The sequence below is a fragment of the Melozone crissalis genome, unplaced genomic scaffold (genome assembly GCF_028551555.1).
Source record: "Melozone crissalis strain CALT ecotype California unplaced genomic scaffold, PUWL_Pcris_2 ptg000184l_1, whole genome shotgun sequence".
NCBI classification, from domain to species: Eukaryota; Metazoa; Chordata; class Aves; order Passeriformes; family Passerellidae; genus Melozone; species Melozone crissalis.
In genome coordinates, this window is record NW_026535949.1 from 302407 (window position 1) to 321494 (window position 19088).

General features: G+C 39.6%; 1 protein-coding gene across 1 annotated transcript in view; it reads left to right on the plus strand.

Moving 5' to 3' along the window:
* LOC128948955 (type II inositol 3,4-bisphosphate 4-phosphatase-like) overlaps positions 1-19088 on the plus strand; it is an 88154-nt gene that overhangs the window by 56073 nt on the left and 12993 nt on the right. Inside the window, exons 11-14 of the mRNA XM_054293712.1 lie at positions 598-738; positions 3288-3385; positions 7039-7151; positions 8977-9131. Coding sequence (XP_054149687.1) covers positions 598-738; positions 3288-3385; positions 7039-7151; positions 8977-9131 — 507 coding nt within the window. The remainder of the gene's footprint in view (positions 1-597; positions 739-3287; positions 3386-7038; positions 7152-8976; positions 9132-19088) is intronic.

Here is a 19088-nt window from a genome sequence, read left to right on the forward strand (position 1 = left end):
TTTTAGAAACCCTCCATTTTTATTTTGGTTGTTATATGGTATGGCTCAATAAATGAGAGTGAAAGACTGTAGAAATGCAAGACAGAAAAATCAAACTACAAATTCTTATCTTGAAGAGTCAGCATATTTACTTGTAATTGTTTTTTCTAGGAAAGTGCTTAAACCTGACATTCTGTGTGCACAAACAAATCAATCCAAAGTGTGTGGCACTGTCTAGCAGTGCACTGATCATCTGGTGTGGGTGGTAGATACCAGCCACCCAGGGGAGGTGAAATTCTGTTCAGGAGCTCACATGCTTTTATTAGAGGCCATTCTTTTATTAGAGGCGCTTTTGGAACATTCTTTACAGAATCACAGAATATTTTGAGTTAGAAGGGACCCATATGCATCATCAAGTGCAACTCCTGGCCTTGCACAGGGCTTCCCAAGAATCACACCCCGTGCCTGAGAGTTCAGATGCTTCTTGAACTCTGTGAGGCTTGGTGCTGTGACACTTCCCAGGGGAGCCAGTTCAACCTGCTCAACCATTCTCTGGCTGAAGAAACTTTTCCTGACATTCAAGAACCCCATCCTCACTCTTGTTTTCATTGTTGCTAGTGAACATTACATTATAGAGGTCCAGCTCCCAGCAAAGATGTTTGAGCTGCTGCCACAAGAGATTAACGAGGGAAAGCTGCTTCGCATGTATCCAGTGCTCTTTAATGTTGGAATCAATGAGCAGCAAACACTGGCAGAGAGGTAAGGAAAAGTCACGTTGCATTTTCTGTCCAAGTACTCCATGCTGGTACAGGCTATCTCTCAGGATTAGAAACAAATCTTCTTTGTTATTTGCTCTTAGACAATCTCACATTGACTCAGTGTGTATTTTCAAAGGTATTAAAGGAAATAAACACAAGCTATGAAGCAATGTAGAACAGTGAAAAAGTCCAGATGAAGATAAGATCATAAGCAGGGCTCCGTTTCACAGAGTTGGTGCCATGTTTCTCTTGGATACAGGTGCAAAATGGATTTCTATTTCAGATGCAGAATTTTGGTTGTATGCAGTACTCTGAAATTCTCACACAAGTTTGAAAATTCAAAATTCTTACATCTTGAAGATGGGTTTGAAGAGACCAAACAAGTGATAAGCTAGAGAAATTAGTACTCCTCTGCAACAGATTGCTGGAAACTAATTAATTAGTATAATAATAGTCATGGATTCACCAACGTATTAATTTTCTCTTCCAAGAGAAGGGTATCTGTCAGTCATGTTAAATTACCACATTTGTGCAGGGCTAAAACTGCAAAGTAGAAGTCAAGATGTCAATACAGACAGCTACTTTGTTAAAACTTCTTTTCTTTTAGCTGCTTTTATTAACAGAGCGTCCAAAATACCTAATGCTTATCTTGAGGTTGCATTTGCTCTAAGCCAAAAGCTTATAGCAAAGCTGTAGCTGGAGTAATGGAGGGAGACAGTGAAAATCCTTAACCTGGGTAATAGGCAAGAAGTTAAACACCACAGGATTTTATCTCCTGTTCACTGTAGACAGCCAAGTAAACCCAGTCTTTTAAAGAAGTCTACTAAAGAATGTCATCAGGTAGCTTTGTGAATGTTTATGGGACACTTCTCCAAGTTGAGTGGTGGTATGTGAGAAAATTTAGGCAGAAAGTTGAAATGGGAGACATAGACTGAATCTAAAGACAGTAAAATCTGGCATTTTACTGTGAAAGAGCTGGATAGCTGGTTAGAGAACTTGGAAACTTCTTGAAAATGAAAATAGGTTATTCTGATGACATAAAGAGAAAAGTGCTGAGAGGAGTGACGTGGCCAAACTCATAATGTGCAAAACCAACAAAATCAGTCATGACAGTTCTGAGTGGGACACTCAAAAAATAAGAGGTAAGACATGATGTGGTAAGCAAGAAGCAGGCTGGTGGGAGCTTACACGAGTGAGATAGGCAGGAAGGACTGAGTTATGAATAGTCTGAGGAAAAATTTGACAACATTTAGAAATAGCCTGATTACCTGGGGGCTTGTAGAGGAGTTGGTATGAAAAGATGCCTGGCTTGCAAGTGAAGTGGCAGGAAGTGTTGTTCCCAGTGGTCATTTTACATTGTGTGCAAAGAAAGCCATAGGAGAAAACAAAATAACTGCATATTTATAAATATGGATATGTACTAATATCTGCCAAGAAAATAAGTTCAATGCAGAAGCAGCTTTAATGCATGCAGTTACAGTCTGCTTTTGTCTTAATTCAAAATGCTGCTTAACTCCTAAAGTTGTACATTTGTTTTTGAGACTGAAAACACCACACACGATTTATAGCTAAAAACATGGAGGGGTTTGTGGGATAAAGAACCTGAGAATATAAAAACACTTTCGTGGCAAATTTCTAGGAAATGTTACTGTATTAGAAAAAAAATCTTTTAATTTGTTTTTTGATAGAATACACTTGAGAATGTTTCCGATTTAAAAGAAATGTTCTCATGTGACAGTGCAGCAATGGCTACTAAGGAAGTAGTTACATCTTCTCCCTGTGGCCTGTTGAAATATTTGCTTCCCTTGTTCCCAATTTAGCAGCATATTTGGTATCTTCTGATCTGTGTCCCCTTCTCTCTGAGTTTCTCACTTATCTGCCCATGCCTCTCTTCCTGTACTCCTCCATTCCCGTTTCAAATCTATTCTGAAGATGAATTTCAAAACTTTGGCCCTAATTGTCATGGGGACATTCGTGTCTTTACAATCATATCTCTTGTAGTACCGTGAGATTTAGTTTCTTGGCATGTGAAATGTGGCTGTTGTAGAAATCTTGGTCTCAGAGAGAAGGATATTTGTTTTTATAGCTACAGTTATTTTGTAGATAAGCTTCTCTTCCATCTTGTGTCACTTCCATATTATCCAGCTCTTACAGAAATTGGTATGCTTAAGCAGTAGCAGCACTAAGAGATGGAGAGTTGGTGTTCTCTGCCTGTGGTACCCAATTTTTGGAATTGGAATTCCCCCAAAGTGCCTTTCCATTTATTCACGATTTGTGAGGGGAAAAGAATAAGTGCCTTATTGCATGTTTGTAAATAGATTGCTTTGTTAATAAACTTTTGGAAGAAGTATGCATCAGCGATGATCTCGTTTCCAAAAATTAATTCCAAAGCATACAAGAACTTAACTACTGCATGTTTGACAAAATCTAATGCATTTAGCACTAAAGTTATTTCTTTATGCAAAGAAATAACTATGAAGGATAATTTATCTTTTGTTGTTGTTTGTGGGTTTTGGGTTTTTTTTCATAATTTATTGTGTATTTTCATAGGTTTGGAGATACCACTTTGCAGGAAAACATTAACCAGGAAAACTTAGAGCTTCTCAAAGAATATTACAAGTTATTTACAGAAAAAATGCCTCCTGATTGTGAGTACAAAATAATGCAATGTCCAAATCGGTTTGAAAAGCTTTGAGTAGGTAGAAGGTTATAAGACAGTAATATTAGCAGAATCCCATAACTTGTTCCATAAATTTAAACATTTTGTACCTGTACATGACCCTGCTGGTCTCAGGAGTGATTTCAGGCCTTGTGCCACAGCAGAAACTACAGAGAAAATGAAACAGAGGAATGATGAACTGAACAGCTATTTTAAGTTATTAAAATAATAAGTTTGTTAATATTTCATGTAGAGGACAGTCTGTACCTACTGTATTTTTACATAAATACTTGGTGGGCAATTTCATCAGCTTCAGTCATACCCTCTGTTCTTATTCTGAAAATATGTTGAGGTTTGGTGAACCATGGAGAAATCTGCAGATCAAATACAAGCAATGAGCCACATCATCATTATATGAACGACAAGGTTTCATTGGAATAGGCCCTGTATTCCACTTCTGTAGAACTTCTGTATTATAAACATAAGCATTACTATGCTGTTACTCTGATTGCCAGAAGCAAGGACTGAAGAAAACATCTGCATCAATCGAATCCTGTTAGTTTTAATGCCCAAACTATAGTCCCAAATGTGGGAGATGTAACTGCCTGATGTTTAAATGCTATGTAAAACTTTAATACATCACATGCGTATGTATACATGTTTATCTCTTATATCAGGATGATTTTAATTTGTTAATCATTTTGACAGAAACAAAAGCCCTTCCTAAATGATGGGCAGGATGCCCATCCATCCCCCCACAGACCTAGTATTTATTTCCAGGATGTCTACAGAGAAACTCATACAATAAGTTGGGTGATTAATTGAGGGGAATGTTGCTAAGAAAACATCCTCGAAAAACTAACCTCATGCAGGTTAGGACTAAGGTAGATCTGCTACCTCATAAATGGATTTTATTTTATAAAATACTGCATGCAGACAGTATTGGCTACTTTTCATTAACACAATTTAAACTTGTACTGCCTTCCTGAAGGATTATTAGTGAGCCACACAGTTCCTGGACTTCTTTCAGACTGTGAAGGCTTTTGAGAACTAATTGTGTCTAGTTCATCGTGTATTTTCTGGTTATTATAACTTTCTTGCTTTTTTTCTTTACCTTTAAGAACTCAGTCTCTTCTTTATACAATTTTTTGTGGAACATAAAGCATCTTTTGGTTCCACTGCCCTTCCCAGTAGCTCCCTGCCAGTATACAGAGTCAGTCTTTTGCCTTGGAGAAATGTGCCTTTTAAACCAGCCCCCTGGGAAAAAAGGGAAGCTCTCAAACTTGTTCATTTGTGGCAGGACTTAATCCCACTCCTGTTCCCCCTCGTCTGGAAGACAAACCTCCATACAAGGCTGGCAGCAACCCTGGTGCTGGGGCCACGTGAGAGGCATTCAATATTGATGGCTTTTTGATGGTTTTGTCCCACCTATCCAGATAATTTCCTATAATGCCAAATCTGTGCTACAAAATCAATGCAGGACTGTGTTCCCAAAGCTGTCAGTTCCAAACAGTGCTCAAAAAGCCCAACAGAATTTGAGCATTTGCAGCCCTATTTGCCAGGCTGTTGGATCCACCCTTGGTAGCCTCCCTGGCCTGCTGCCTCATTCATATATTCCCTTTCAAAGAATTCAATTTCCCACTCCCTGAAAGGTATTGCCACCTTCGCTGTTAGTTTTCCTCTTGTGTCTGTATTTCTCCTTGGCAATAATAGTCTTGCTTGTAACTAAGCATCCACTGACTTTCTGTCTTTAGGATGAACATACACTTCGTCATTTACCCATTTGTTAACTTCTTAAATTCTTTTAGCAGAAACTGAAAATAAGAGCATGTTTCCAGCAAGGTTCCTACCAAAAATGCTGACCAAATATAGCTCAAAATGGTACTGCTTTTATAGAAATACTAAGACAGTAAGGGTCCAAAAACGTAAGATAGTTGTTTAGTAGTACGTAAGTACCTGAAAACAAAAAGGCTGTTTGGTATTTCCAGGCTTCTCCCCCTTATCAGCCTGATTTGGTGGTTTGGTACTGTGGGGGACCCAAGGAGTTTAGGCCATTGATCATTTCCAGTCAAGGTGCAACCCCTTTGGCAGTACTGTGAATTAGGAGACTCTTGCTGTACCTGTGCTGAAGTCATCCCTCTGAGATGTCACGTTTTCTGCTGTGACCCAAAGGAAAGCTACTGGGAGCAATAGAATGTTTAGTGATACATTTGCATCATCTCAAAGCATCTTTGCCATTTTGTGCTCTCTGTTTTAAAGAAACAGATGCACAAGTGTAATAGTCTAGCAGAGTGTGATGTGGTTTTATGTGCTCTACATTATCTAATGTACAATCAGAGCTTGTGATACAGAGGTAAAACAATCCACATTAAAATTATTGCAAAACAGATTCTGGATGTACGTTTTCCTCCCTTTTTCTTTTTTTCTTGTTTGTTTGTGAGTTTTTTTAGACAGCACAGTATGACTGGAGCAACTTAGTTCTTTTTGAATAGATTTAAAGTACTTCTTCCTATGAATCATGGATAAGGGAAACTACAGAATTTATTAGATGTAAAAGGTAAAAGCCTGTTGATGAGAGGGATCATTCCAACTTGGATCACGTTAGGAGAATGGATATTGACCTTCATTAATACTTCCCTCATTTTTTTTCTTCCAATTGAGTATAAGTTTTTGGGCTTGGGTTTGGGGCTTGGGTTGTGGGGTTTTTTCCCCTCACTGGATGGATAATTTACTTTCTCTGCTTGAAGAAATCCATTGATCAATTTAGTTTCACTTTGTTCCACTTGATTCTGGCCCCTTTATTTGGTGATAACTATGATTTAAATTCTTTTTACTTTGCCACCATGAGAAGAAATAATTTCAAAAAACAGATTCTGCATGTTTTTATTGATTTTCAGAACTAGCAAGGATAAATGCAACATTAGAAAAATCCCTCCTCTATATACATATGAAACAGAGGGGGAAATTAAATTGCCTACTCTTGAATTTTTGCTGGAGATGTAGGATAAATTAAACTTCAACTTAAATTCCATACCCAGAACAAGCAGGTAAATTTTTGGATTTTAAGCAAATTTGAAATTATTTTCTACTTCAAAATAAAGCCCCACTTAATTTCAGGAGAAAGATACTTTGTTACTTTTTAGAGGGGATACTAAGTGCTGTTTAACCCTTATCTTACATTATAGAAAAATCTAAGGCATATTTTAAAACAAAAACTAGATGTTTCAATTTGAAAACAAAACCCTAATTTTTTACTTTAATTTTAAAAAATAATCATCCCATCAAAGCAGGTTGTAATACACTCAGTTTTTTTTTTATTTTTCTGATTTCTTTTGAATGTCTGTAATAGCTGATGAACAGAACTACAGCAGAGATTTGGTTTTGTTTTTCACCATCCATTTATAAGATAAAGGTTGAAGATACTTCAAATTTCCACGTGAAGATCTTAGGGAGGACAAGGCAATACTCAAAAGACATAAGGTTTGCTTATTCCTTAAATATTTAGCTGGTAATTTCTATCCTGTGTTCCAAAACAAGGCTGTAAATAATAGACCTGTTCTTTACCATGAGCATTCTTTAGTCGGGACAATCATATCACCAACCTTATCAAAATGAGCAACTTTTTTCGTCCTTTTTTCCCAGGTTTACCACATTTTCAAGAACAAAATGATTTAAAGGGATTGCTAGAAAGTCTTCATCAAAATATCCAGGCCAAAAAGAGAAAGAATGTAGAAATCATGTGGCTGGCTGCAACGGTGAGCTCTCTTGTTTCAAAGAAATTGATGAACTAACCATAAACTCATTTTCATAAGCTTGCTGACTTTGTAACTGCAATGGATTTTAAGGAAATGACTGGAAAACTCACTGGTTAAAGGAGGCAGATGTGCTGTAATAGTTTTTTGCAGACAATTTCTTTTTCTCACTTTTTAAACTGGTAGAACCTGCTAGAATTTGAGTGATTTGTTTGATATCCATTCTTTGATAATATAAAATTACTCAAAATAATTTTTTAGTGTCCTTGAGGTATGATGTGGGACACGATTGCTTGGTTCCCTTACTTTAACTTTCTGAAATGTGTATTTCTGGTCCTAGTGATCTACACACTGTTATTCTATATTCCATTTATTTATTGAAAAAGATGTAAGAAGAAAACTTTGTCAGTGCAGTAGCTGTGCAATATCACTTTTTTATTGCAGTGGAAGTACAAGATTCCACATATGAGCCCATCACTCATCCAGAATAATTACCTGGGATTTTTTTACTTTATTTTATAAATGATTTTTTAATATTTTAAAATTTTTTTAGGACTCATTCACATCGAATAGCCCCAATGAATCGGGGGCTTCCAAAGATACTAGTGCAAAGAGAATTAATCTCTTCAATGAAACAGTTCTTTCACATAATTATTTAAGCAGATTATCATATAGTACTTGTTTTAAATCCCAGTGCAACTGTTCAAATTTTTAAACAGATTTAACTTTTAAAATTTTCAATTATATGATGGAAGAAACACTCATAGGTTCTCCTTCACTATCCTGTACCTCTTTGGATTCTAAGTAAGATTCCCTTAATTGGTTCCCTAAATTAAACTTTTGAGATTGTCCTCACCATGGTATCACAAAGAACTTAAAGGCTCTAAGTATTTTCTGATTTTTATAGAATTTAATAGTATTTATTGTTTAATAGAATTTCTAAGAATGCAATTAGCATTAGATGAAGAAACACTTATTTGCTGGACTGACACTGGTCATGTTTCAGTTCATGTTCCAGTTCATCCTGCGAGCTCTCCCATGATAGCCAATGCGGGAAGTTTCTTTTTGTGATTCCTGCTGTAGTTTATTGCCTTGCTGCATTCTCACAAACATTTTGAGGTTTTGTACCATTACACCTGTGATTCCCCAGGGATAGGTGTAAGCAAAGTATTACCTTTTCTCAGGACAGGTTATATCTGGGAAATGGTAGATTTGGGCACAGAAGCTCTCCTTCAATTTTTCTTTTTCTAGTAAAATATCATTTGAAACCATAGTATAAACTAATGGAATGATACAACCACAGATTGATTCCTAAGAGGAGGAATCATCCTCCAAAATGTCATGTTTCCTTTATGTGTTATAACTTTTTCAAAGTATAAGTGAAAGTAGACAATCCATGGCAGCAATTTGTTAAACTTTATTAATTGTGAGCCATACATTGAACAGTTCACCTGTTGAAAATAAAAACTATGTAAGTTAGATGTGTCTGACTCCATACCTTCACAAGAAGTTAGTCTGCTACATTCATGTTTGTGAGTTAAGACTCACCATATCTTCATTCATCAGATATTCAGACAATTTAGCTTTCATTGAACAGGGCAGCTGCTGCATTCAGTGAGGAAACGGTGAAGGAACTGTTTCTTTTATAGTTATGAAAGTCCCATGTCAAATTCAGGAATTCAGTGTACTGGTACTAACTTCCAGAAGATGTTTTCTTCTTGAGAAGTGCTGTAGCTGTCTGGAAGCCCTCGCTGGGCTTGCAGAGCTGTAGGGCTGCGCAGCCTGGTAGGAAGGAAGGGCTGACCTGTGGGGCCTGCCCGTGTTTCAGATTTGCCGCAAGCTGAACGGAGTGCGCTTCACCTGCTGCAAGAGTGCCAAAGACAGGACATCCATGTCAGTGACGCTGGAGCAGTGCTCCATCCTGAGGGACGAGCACCAGCTGCACAAAGACTTCTTCATCCGGGCGCTGGATTGCATGAGGAGGTACGTGGGGCTCCATGGAACTCTGAGCCAGGCCAGGGCTGCCAGCGAACAGGGCCTGAGGCTGGTTCTGAGGGCCCAGCAGAGCCTGAGGCAGGTTCTGAGTGCCCAGCAGAGCCCAGGGCCATGGGCACACAGGGTCTGAGGGTGGTTCTGAGTGCCCAGCAGAGCCTGAGGCTGGTTCTGAGTGCCCAGCAGAGCCCAGGGCCACGGGCACACAGGGTCTGAGGGTGGTTCTGAGTGCCCAGCAGAGCCCAGGCTGGTTTTGAGTGCCCAGCAGAGCCCAGGCTGGTGCTGAGTGCCCAGCAGAGCCCAGGGCCACGGGCACACAGGGTCTGAGGCTGGTTCTGAGGGCCCAGTAGAGCCCAGGCCTGCCTGCACAGGGTCTGAGGCTGGTTCTGAGTGCCTAGCAGAGCCCAGGCTGGTGCTGAGTGCCCAGCAGAGCCCAGGGCCACGGGCACACAGGGTCTGAGGCTGGTTCTGAGTGCCCAGCAGAGCCCAGGCTGGTGCTGAGTGCCCAGCAGAGCCCAGGCTGGTTCTGAGTGCCCAGGGCCACGGGCACACAGGGTCTGAGGCTGGTTCTGAGTGCCCAGCAGAGCCCAGGCTGGTGCTGAGTGCCCAGCAGAGCCCAGGGCCACGGGCACACAGGGTCTGAGGCTGGTTCTGAGTGCCCAGCAGAGCCCAGGCTGGTGCTGAGTGCCCAGCAGAGCCCAGGCTGGTTCTGAGTGCCCAGGGCCACGGGCACACAGGGTCTGAGGCTGGTTCTGAGTGCCCAGCAGAGCCCAGACTGGTGCCGAGTGCCCAGCAGAGCCCAGGGCCACGGGCACACAGGGTCTGAGGCTGGTTCTGAGTGCCCAGCAGAGCCCAGGCTGGTTCTGAGTGCCCAGGGCCACGGGCACACAGGGTCTGAGGCTGGTTCTGAGTGCCCAGCAGAGCCCAGACTGGTGCTGAGTGCCCAGCAGAGCCCAGGGCCACGGGCACACAGGGTCTGAGACTGGTTCTGAGGGCCCAGCAGAGCCCAGGCCTGCCTGCACAGGGTCTGAGGCTGGTTCTGAGTGCCCAGCAGAGCCCAGGCTGGTTCTGAGTGCCCAGCAGAGCCCAGGCCTGCCTGCACAGGGTCTGAGGCTGGTTCTGAGTGCCCAGCAGAGCCCAGGCCTGCCTGCACAGGGTCTGAGGCTGGTTCTGAGTGCCCAGCAGAGCCCAGGCCTGCCTGCACAGGGTCTGAGGCTGGTTCTGAGTGCCCAGCAGAGCCCAGGCCTGCCTGAGCAGCAGCCTGACTGCTGCTGGGTCACCTCAGGGCAGGCTCTTTGCAGCGGTGTGTTTTATCTGTCATTAACAGTTTGTGAGACAGATATGTGAAATCTTGCAAGGGTCAGCTCACCGACTGTAGAATATGAGCAGTAGTCTGAGCAGCAGTTGCTTTTAAAAAACGTTATCTTTCAATTTTGAGGGTATTTTAAAAACCATTTGCGCAGTCATTAAATTTTTTGTTCGACATCTACACAAACACAGAGAAAGCAAAAGAAAAATTTGTTACGCATGGCAATTCTTACTAGTCACGTTATTGAAAAGAAACATCCAAGTAGGTTTGGACTGGTGGTGTTTGCCACTAATACCTGATGAAATCTTTACTGCGCTTTAGAAGAAGTGAATTAAAACATGTTTTATTCTAAATTGCAACTATGCAGAAATTGAGGCTGATATTATCAGGAATGTGTAATTAAAAGATGTAAAGATTTTTCATTACCTGAGTCTTTGATGAATAAAAAAACCTTCTTGAGCAAACAAATGTCAATCATAAAATTAATCCACATGCTAGATTATCTAAAGAAACTTTCATCATTGGTTTTAATGAGCTTAATCATATAGTTTTAATCATATAGTAACAGTTCTAATCACATTGTCAAGAGGAGTTTTAAAATGTGTATCCCCGACACTAGAATAACATATAACAAAGGTCACTGCAAAACTAATAGAAAATATTTTGGTCAGCCTGCAAAGAAGTAACTGAATCATATCTTGGACTTTTCTTAAACACAAATTGTTTGTATGGTGGCTTTATAAAGATCCTAATAAGTAAACAAGCATGTTTACGGTCTGTAATGGGTAATTCTGGACCTTCATATTTATTATTGCCAGAATAGGTGCTTAATGTGTAGACTAATACTGTAGGTTTGCCCACATAAACCCTTTGTCCTTTGGCAAAGATAGCTGCTCTGAAGAGAAAAGGTAATTTTATAAAGAGTAAATGAGCTGAGATGGCTTAGCTGTAGGTTTAGTTGACAAGTGCTACTAATGCAGTGAGATGTGGTGTGTTGAACTGAGCTGTATTGTTTTGGATGTATTGCACCTTGCATAAATCCCTCAGTCTCTGTAGTGATTCAGTGAGTGAATGAGTTTTGTGCAGTCTTTCATAACTACATATTTTATCATTAATGAATTCTGAGTTTTCTGTGTTAAATTTTGTTTTTTGGCATTTCAAATGCTTTTTTTTTTTTTTTTCTGGTATGTCTCCAATAAATACAAAAGTATGTAAACTACAGTAAGTTACCAGACAGGAAAATAATTTAATTACATAAAATCGCCATAATGTTAGAATAGCTTTGAGTAGAGTAGGAGATTGGAAAATTTTCACAGACATAAATATAATTTTAAAAAACCTGAACTTGTTAGTAAAAAAATGTAGTAGGTTTTTGTAGATCAAAATATAAATGGTTTTGAGTGGGTTTATGTCATGTGAGTGATTTGAAAGTTGAGAAGATTAACACATTAGTTATATTTGCAGGCAACAGTAATTTGAAGTCACAGAAGAATGTTGTAAAGGCAAAAAAATCAGAATAATACTTAAAAATTAAACAAGCAAATGGGTATATGAGGTTGAAGCACCATTACAAAAATGTAAAATCTATCAGTTATGCTGTACTTTCAAACAGACAAAAGCTTTATCCTGCTCTTGCCCTGTATATGAATTTCAGAACTGAATTAAAGTAGGTGAAAAATGAGTTACTTTGACTTGGGTAATAGGATTGTCTGAGGACTAAAGCAAAGGCTTTGCAGTAGTGGCAGTAGCATACAAAATAATTTGCACCATCAGGATAGTAAAGAAATAAATCTTCTAACTATGCTGGTTGCTATCAGTCTAACACAATACTAGAGGTTTAAAAATAAAATACAAAAAAAAACCCAGCCAAATTCCTCTTTTTCCCTCCCGAATTCAAAATTTTCACGTCTAAGAAGAGAACCTATTTTCCTTCAAGGGCAGACAGAGAAAAACTATTTGCCATTTAATTTGCAATTTTAGCAGTTTTTTTTCCCAATGAATCTTCTCTAGATCACTTTGTTAAAGTTTGTCAATCAAATCCCTTTGTGCTGATTGCCACAAATTGCTTTTAAGCCTTTCAGAAGAACAAGTAGACATGAAAAATTCAGTTTTACCATCTAGAATCCTAACAGTTTGGGTTGACCTTTGAAAGGCTTCTTTTAAGAGTTAACAGTGGGAGGTAGAGACTGCTGTGAAACTAAGTGAACTGTAGAAGTAAATGGTGATTCAAAAGCAGACTTTATTGGAAATGCCATAATTTTGAGATATGAAAATTATAAAGGTGCCTGTGTAGCCATTAGACTTTTTCTTTGTCTGCCAGTGGTGACAGAGCTTTTGCAGTGGAAAAAGGAAGCATGCGTTTACAGGTTCATGCTTCCTTGCCACCAGCAGCTTGGAGATGCTGCCCTCCTGTGTGCTGCTGCTTTTCAGCTTCTTCAGGGTGCCCAGAATTTTGAGCAATCCAGAAGTGATTCCCAAAGTTTCAGCGTATTTGCCTTGGTGTACATTGCATAACTCTGTTTTGGAAAATACTGCCTGTAGCTGTTCTTTTAATGACTTAGTTTGTAAGTGGAATTGTTGTCGTTTAGTGATAAACTCTACAATGTTTGTTGCTTCTTTATAAAAAAAGGCTGTACAAGAATGCTTCTATTAGTTCTTCCTTTCACTTATGAAAAATGTGGAAAATGAAGCAATGATGGCAATGCACACTTTCTCATTTACAATATGTAATAGATGGCTTTGTCCTCAGTCATAAGTCGGGCCATTATGATGCTGCAATTGATGTGTACCTGGAGCAGCCATTCTATAAATAATTCCACATATTATAATTTCCTTGATATAGGTTTGTGACTTCCATTGATCTTAGTGACAGGCATAGTTCAGAATGAGGAAAATCAATATATCATCCCCTCTGTATCAAGTGCTTGTAATTCACATCGTATTAAAACCCTGTTTATAATGTCTCTGCCACTTCCAAGTCTCTTTTTGCAGGCATCAATATTCTTATTTTTCCCTTCACCCATACCTGAATGTTTCCTATCATTCAGTGTTAAGTCTATTCCAAGAGACAGAGAGGCACAAAACTGGTTTACCTGAGTTCATTGCAGTATCTGTCACATGGTTCTATTTTTTTGGTCTTTAGAGCTGACTGCTGTTAAGGGAGGATGGACTGGTGGGCAATGCATAATGAAGTAGCTCTGTAAAAAAAAATAGATTTTTTTCCCTTTTTAAAATTTATTTCTTTTCTGACTCTATTTAGCTTTATTGTTTCAGTGACAGGATCCCTTTTGGAGGCTGTGGGTCATGAATAACCTCAGGATCTCCTGTCATTGGGCATGTTTCCAATAAAGCCTCAAAGCAGTAACAAAGGCCATGACAAATCCACTGTCTATGGTGAATCCTCCATGCTGTCAGCCTTATCATCGTTCTGAGCTGGGCACAACACCTGTCACGTGTTTCTGACATTGAATACAAAATTTGACTCAGTGTGGCACACACTGTTTCCACTTGAAACGGTTAAGGATATTTCAGGGTGTCTTAGATAAAGTGCCTATCAAAAATCTCCCTGAAGCACGAGTTCAAAGAATGAATGATCTGGACAACAAGTATTGGGCTTTTGATGAGCCAATTATAAAGAAAATATCTCCTTTTTTAAAGAGCTGTTTGAGGACATTAAAAATGAGTGAGTTGAGGAGGAGGAATATCTGACCTCCACCACCTTTTCTTTTTTCTTTTAGAAGTATAAGCACAGTGCAAACAAAACTTTCGAAAGGCAAGCCTGACTTCCAGTATAGATTTTTACATCATTCTATGGCTCTTTAGAAACTTAACATCTCTATTTGGAGGTGGAAGCTGTAGATGATTTGCATCACCTGATGTGCTGATAGGAGCCTGGGCATTAAGTAACAGTAAGGTCCAGTTTTGGTGCTTTGAACTGCCATCCATCTTGTTTTCTAAAAGTTAATTCACCTGTTGTGATTAGACAAAGCTAGCATGCAAGTAGTTAGATTATTGTAAAATATTGTTTGGTGTTCACTTTTGAGGTTTTTCTAGTTGCTTATGGAAAACTTCATTAATTTTCTCATTCATCTAGTGCTTTATTGCTTATTAAGAGCTTCCATGAAAAACTCGGTCTTAGCAGAAATCAACAACCAGATGTTTATAATCACCAGACTGAGTAATACCAGGTTTCTTCCTGTTATATTTCACTTTGATTAAGATTTCCTGGAAGAGTGTGTGGGAAAAGTCCTGTATGCATGTTCATTATCTATTGAAAATCCAGTTCCTACAGCTGAATTACCATGGCTTTGGCCATGTTCAGCTAAATCTCAGGAAGAACAACACTGCCAAGTCTAAAATGTAGATAAGAAAGAAGCAGGAAATGAGAGTAAGAGGGCAGTAGTAGCATACAACAGCGAGTTAAAGCTATCAAACATGAAATTTCTTCTAGAAGTTACTGGCCTCTAAACCAGTGTTCTTCTCAGAGTGATATAACTTGGACAGGGAGGGCTCATAACTTCCTGTCTGCAGTCCCAGCAACCTACAGACTGTCCAAAGGTGGGAGGGGGCACACAAGGATGAAGCAACCAGCTGCTCTTCCAGACAAGGTGGTTTTGTGATAGCAGATCCTGCATTCCTTCAGGAGAAAGGTGACGGAGTGTCAGGCTATAGCTCTGGCTGCCTTGTAAAGGAAGCAGCTAAATACATTTCTAGGTTTATCTTTCCTCTCATTTTAGACTCCCTTGATCCCTTCATAAACTTAGTTTCCTATTGTAGGAATGCTCTCTGGCTCAGATAATCATCTTTTCTTGTCCAGCAGCCTGGTTTCAGGTTTTTTTTCCCTGAGTCCCATCCTTTGGGATGGAACACTGGCTCAGGGCCAGCCACCATCTCTGGGGGCTAGCTTAGTGCTTAAGATGTACATGACATGAGAGAATTCAGCATTCAATCTCCACATTATCTTTTTCCATTTTTTATTATGATGCATTCATAAGGTGACCAGGCACATTCTGTTATACAATTGTGCTTTCAAATAATTAGGGTCCTATTCAGCTTCAGACACTGGATCTGAATTTTTCTATCTCAGGTTCTTTAGGGAAGGAATCTAAAATCATATTGGATACCAAAATAAAAGGAGAGATGTAATTGTGTGTCATCATCAGCCCCCGTATTTTATAACCATAATTTGAGGAACTGTCTTTGATGTATGGGGGTTTTCTCCCTTCAGCCTGCTGCTTTTTCTTTTTCCAATGAGCATTTCCCTGTTTCTTACTCTCTTGCAGTAACATCTTAGTGTGTGGTATTTTTATAGAAACTCTTCTGACAGTGGCTTTTCTCAGCTTAGTTTTAGCAGTAGTTTCTACTTGTTGCTTTCTGTGGCAGCTCTGGTTTGGTGAGTGACATTTTGTAAGCGTGTCCTTACCATTACAGCAGCCACTGGTGACCTTTCACTGGAATCCCTGGCAGCAACAAGTTGTTTCTCAGTATTAACCTGCAATACAAGTCCTGGTAGCTGTTTGCAGTGCAGTGACCAGAGGAGTTTCCATTTGGATCATTATGTACCTATTATGTATTTCCTACTTTCATGATGTTGTCTGCAGTCAGCTGGAACTAAACCCAGGAATGGAGACAGCAGTATTATATTGCTATCCTATTCTCTAGATCATCCAGAGATAAAGCTGGGAGATAGTTTGGGGAATTTGCATTCTTAGTAGTGGAGGTCTCTGCTATAATTTGTATGAATAGAAAGCACATGTTTGTAAGGAAGTTAATGCAAAGGAAATGTTGGAGTCCTGCCAAAGTGCACAGCCCGCTCCACAGCTGACTCCTAATGATAGAACAGTTAAAGTAGTTTCTGCAGCCCTGGGACTTAGTGGTGCTGCAGTTGTCCTGTGGGTCTAACCAAACCCCTAATGCCACAATCCCTGGGCACTGGTTTGGCTGTGCATCTGCAGTGCTGTTCCCGTGCCCTGGTCTGGGTTTACTTCCCTGCCAGCCTGTCTCCTCTCCCCAGCCTGCAAGTTGCCATGTGTGTGTTGTCTTCCAGCAGTGGGAAAAGCCCTTGGCTTTTCTGCTCTGTTGGAGATGCTCCTAATGCCCCAGGAAGGTGCCAGAGCGCGTTTCTGCCTCTGCAGAGTCTTGTGATTCCAGACAAGGCTTAGCCAAGATCTACAGTCCCTTAGACCACGGAGATCAGCGCGTGGGAAGGGAATCACTGCTCCCTCTCTCTTCTGTTAAGGGATGACATCCTTTGGTATGTGAACCAGCCTCTTTTGTTAGGTTGCCTCTTGCTGAGGGAGACAATGCCTCTGTGTGTGCTGCTCAGGAACTTCACTTACTGCTCCGTGAAATTGTTGTGTAGTACATAGATAAGAAACCTTCCTTTCTGTCCCTCTCATTCATCCTATGGGTTTTCTGATGTATCATCAGCTTTAATTTCATGCTACAGCCTCCCCTTGGCTGCACGTCTCCTTACCCTTGTGGGAACACTGTAATGTGTGAGCCTTCTTATCCCACATTTCAGTTTAGCTGAACTCAGTCCTTGTGCCCAAAGAGGATATGTACACATTGCTGTTCCTTCCCCTCACACCGAGAGCTAGCATGTGCCCTTTGCTTCTAGAGAAAGACAGGCTAAAAAGGCATCATATTATCTGCAATAGATCACTGAGATACACCTGACTTTAAAAAATATATATATTTACTCTTCAGCCCCTCTCCACTCAGCATTTTTCCGATTTGAGGAACTTGTTTAGATTACTGAAACATTGAAAAGACTGAGGTGCAATCTGATCACACAGTCATGTATTTTATAAAACCCCGTTGTAGGATCATCTGGTTAATAGTTTGTGTCTTGGGTGAACTGAAAATCTGATGAAAATACATAATTCCTGTCAAAATAGTGTTGGCTTTTATATTTGATTTGCAACCATCGTTCCAAAGTTGGTGGTTTTTTAATTTAAATTCCTTTATAATTCTTTCATAACTGTTGATAGCAGAGCATCTACAGAATACAAAGTAATCAGCTCAGAAAGGTTTGCAGCTTCCAACAAACTGCCTTGTGGTGTGTAGTAAGTAAAATATGTGAGGGTCCAGAGTAGTTTGTTGTGGAGTGTTTTTCATATGGTTTTGGTTTGGTTTCTTTAGGGTTTTAGCTCATGGTGTTTAACCAAGACTGGCATGGTCTCTGTTCTAAGTTTATTTCTCCTAAATGGTTGTTACATTGAAAGCCTCAGGAAAGCAAATGAAAATGGGTAAACTGGCACTGTGGCAGAGGCATTATTGGCTGGTTTTGAAGTGATCAAAGTAGCATCAGGCAGAGGCAAGCAGCTACAACAATATCTCATTCTCAAAGATCCATTAAATTATTCTTAAAATCCACAAGAGACTGCTTTGATAATATTGGCTATAACTGGTTTGAGTATTTATTCCACTTGCACTTTTTAAAGTCAAATGTTTTTTGATTTAAAAAGCTTATAATTGACAACCAAAGGGCAAGAGAAAGAAATGCTCTTGGATCTCTTTCAATTTTAAAGTGGGAGAAAACTAGTACAGAGGTGCCAAGTCCTTTATGACATCATAGTCCTTCCTTTGTTTGAAATTTCATTTGAATCTACTTTTTCTTTAAAAGGGCCTCTTCTCATAGACTGTTTTGCTTTAAATAAGAGTCCTGTTGCTGTACTTGAGTGTGCAATAGCAAAGCTTGTAAATAATGTTCATTACCTTACTGACATTCACTTTTCTGCATAGTACTAATTCTGTTTTCACACTCCTCCTTGCTACTTGGGTTCATGCTGACATAGCAAATGCAGCAATGCTGGCTGCACAATTCAAGGCTCTCTGCCTTCTGGACACTGCTGAACTGGTGTTTAAGCTTTTGAGTGCTGATGGATAATCTTCCCTCAATATCATCCTGAATAAAATCCTCTCTGGCTTTCCTGCTGTGTGGTAGCCTCAGGGAGAAGGCTGCTCCCTATGTCACCTTTCTCTGTAAAAATTTGCTATCACAGTGATATTATCAGCAAATTTGTAGATAACCACATTAAAGTTAGTTTGACGTTCATTTGCCGTGTGAAGACGCTTTTTGAATTTATTTTTCAAGTAATTTGGCACATATCAGACGACTATGATGCTGTTTATTTTCTCTCCTGTGCCGTGCAAGGAGCCCAAGATGTGCTGCCAGATTTATTATCTTCATGTGATGATCTTTGTTTGTAAATGAAAATTTTGGTGGGATAGAAGCTCTAGGAAAATGTAGGCATTTCATACAATGTGATCAAGCTCTTGTTCTTGGTTTTCAGAGAAACTTGAGTGCAGTAACATTTTTCAAATCAGACACATTTTCTTACTTTTACACCAAGGGTATTCACTGGCAAGACAATGCTGGGTACAGTAGTGTAGAAAAGTATTTGTAGGCTTAGCAGACTATTTAAAAATCTTTTTGTGACAGATGTATCTCAAATTTTATATTTTCTATCCTAAAGGCAATCGTTCTTCCTGCTGTCACAAAGCATCTTCTTTGGTGCAGCACAATAGGGATTAAAAAAACCTCATTTCAGTCTTAACTTAATTCCAATCTGAAAAACTTGCAATGAGGTGGTAATGAACTTGAACTTAGTACAGATTACCTCCTGCATGCTTAC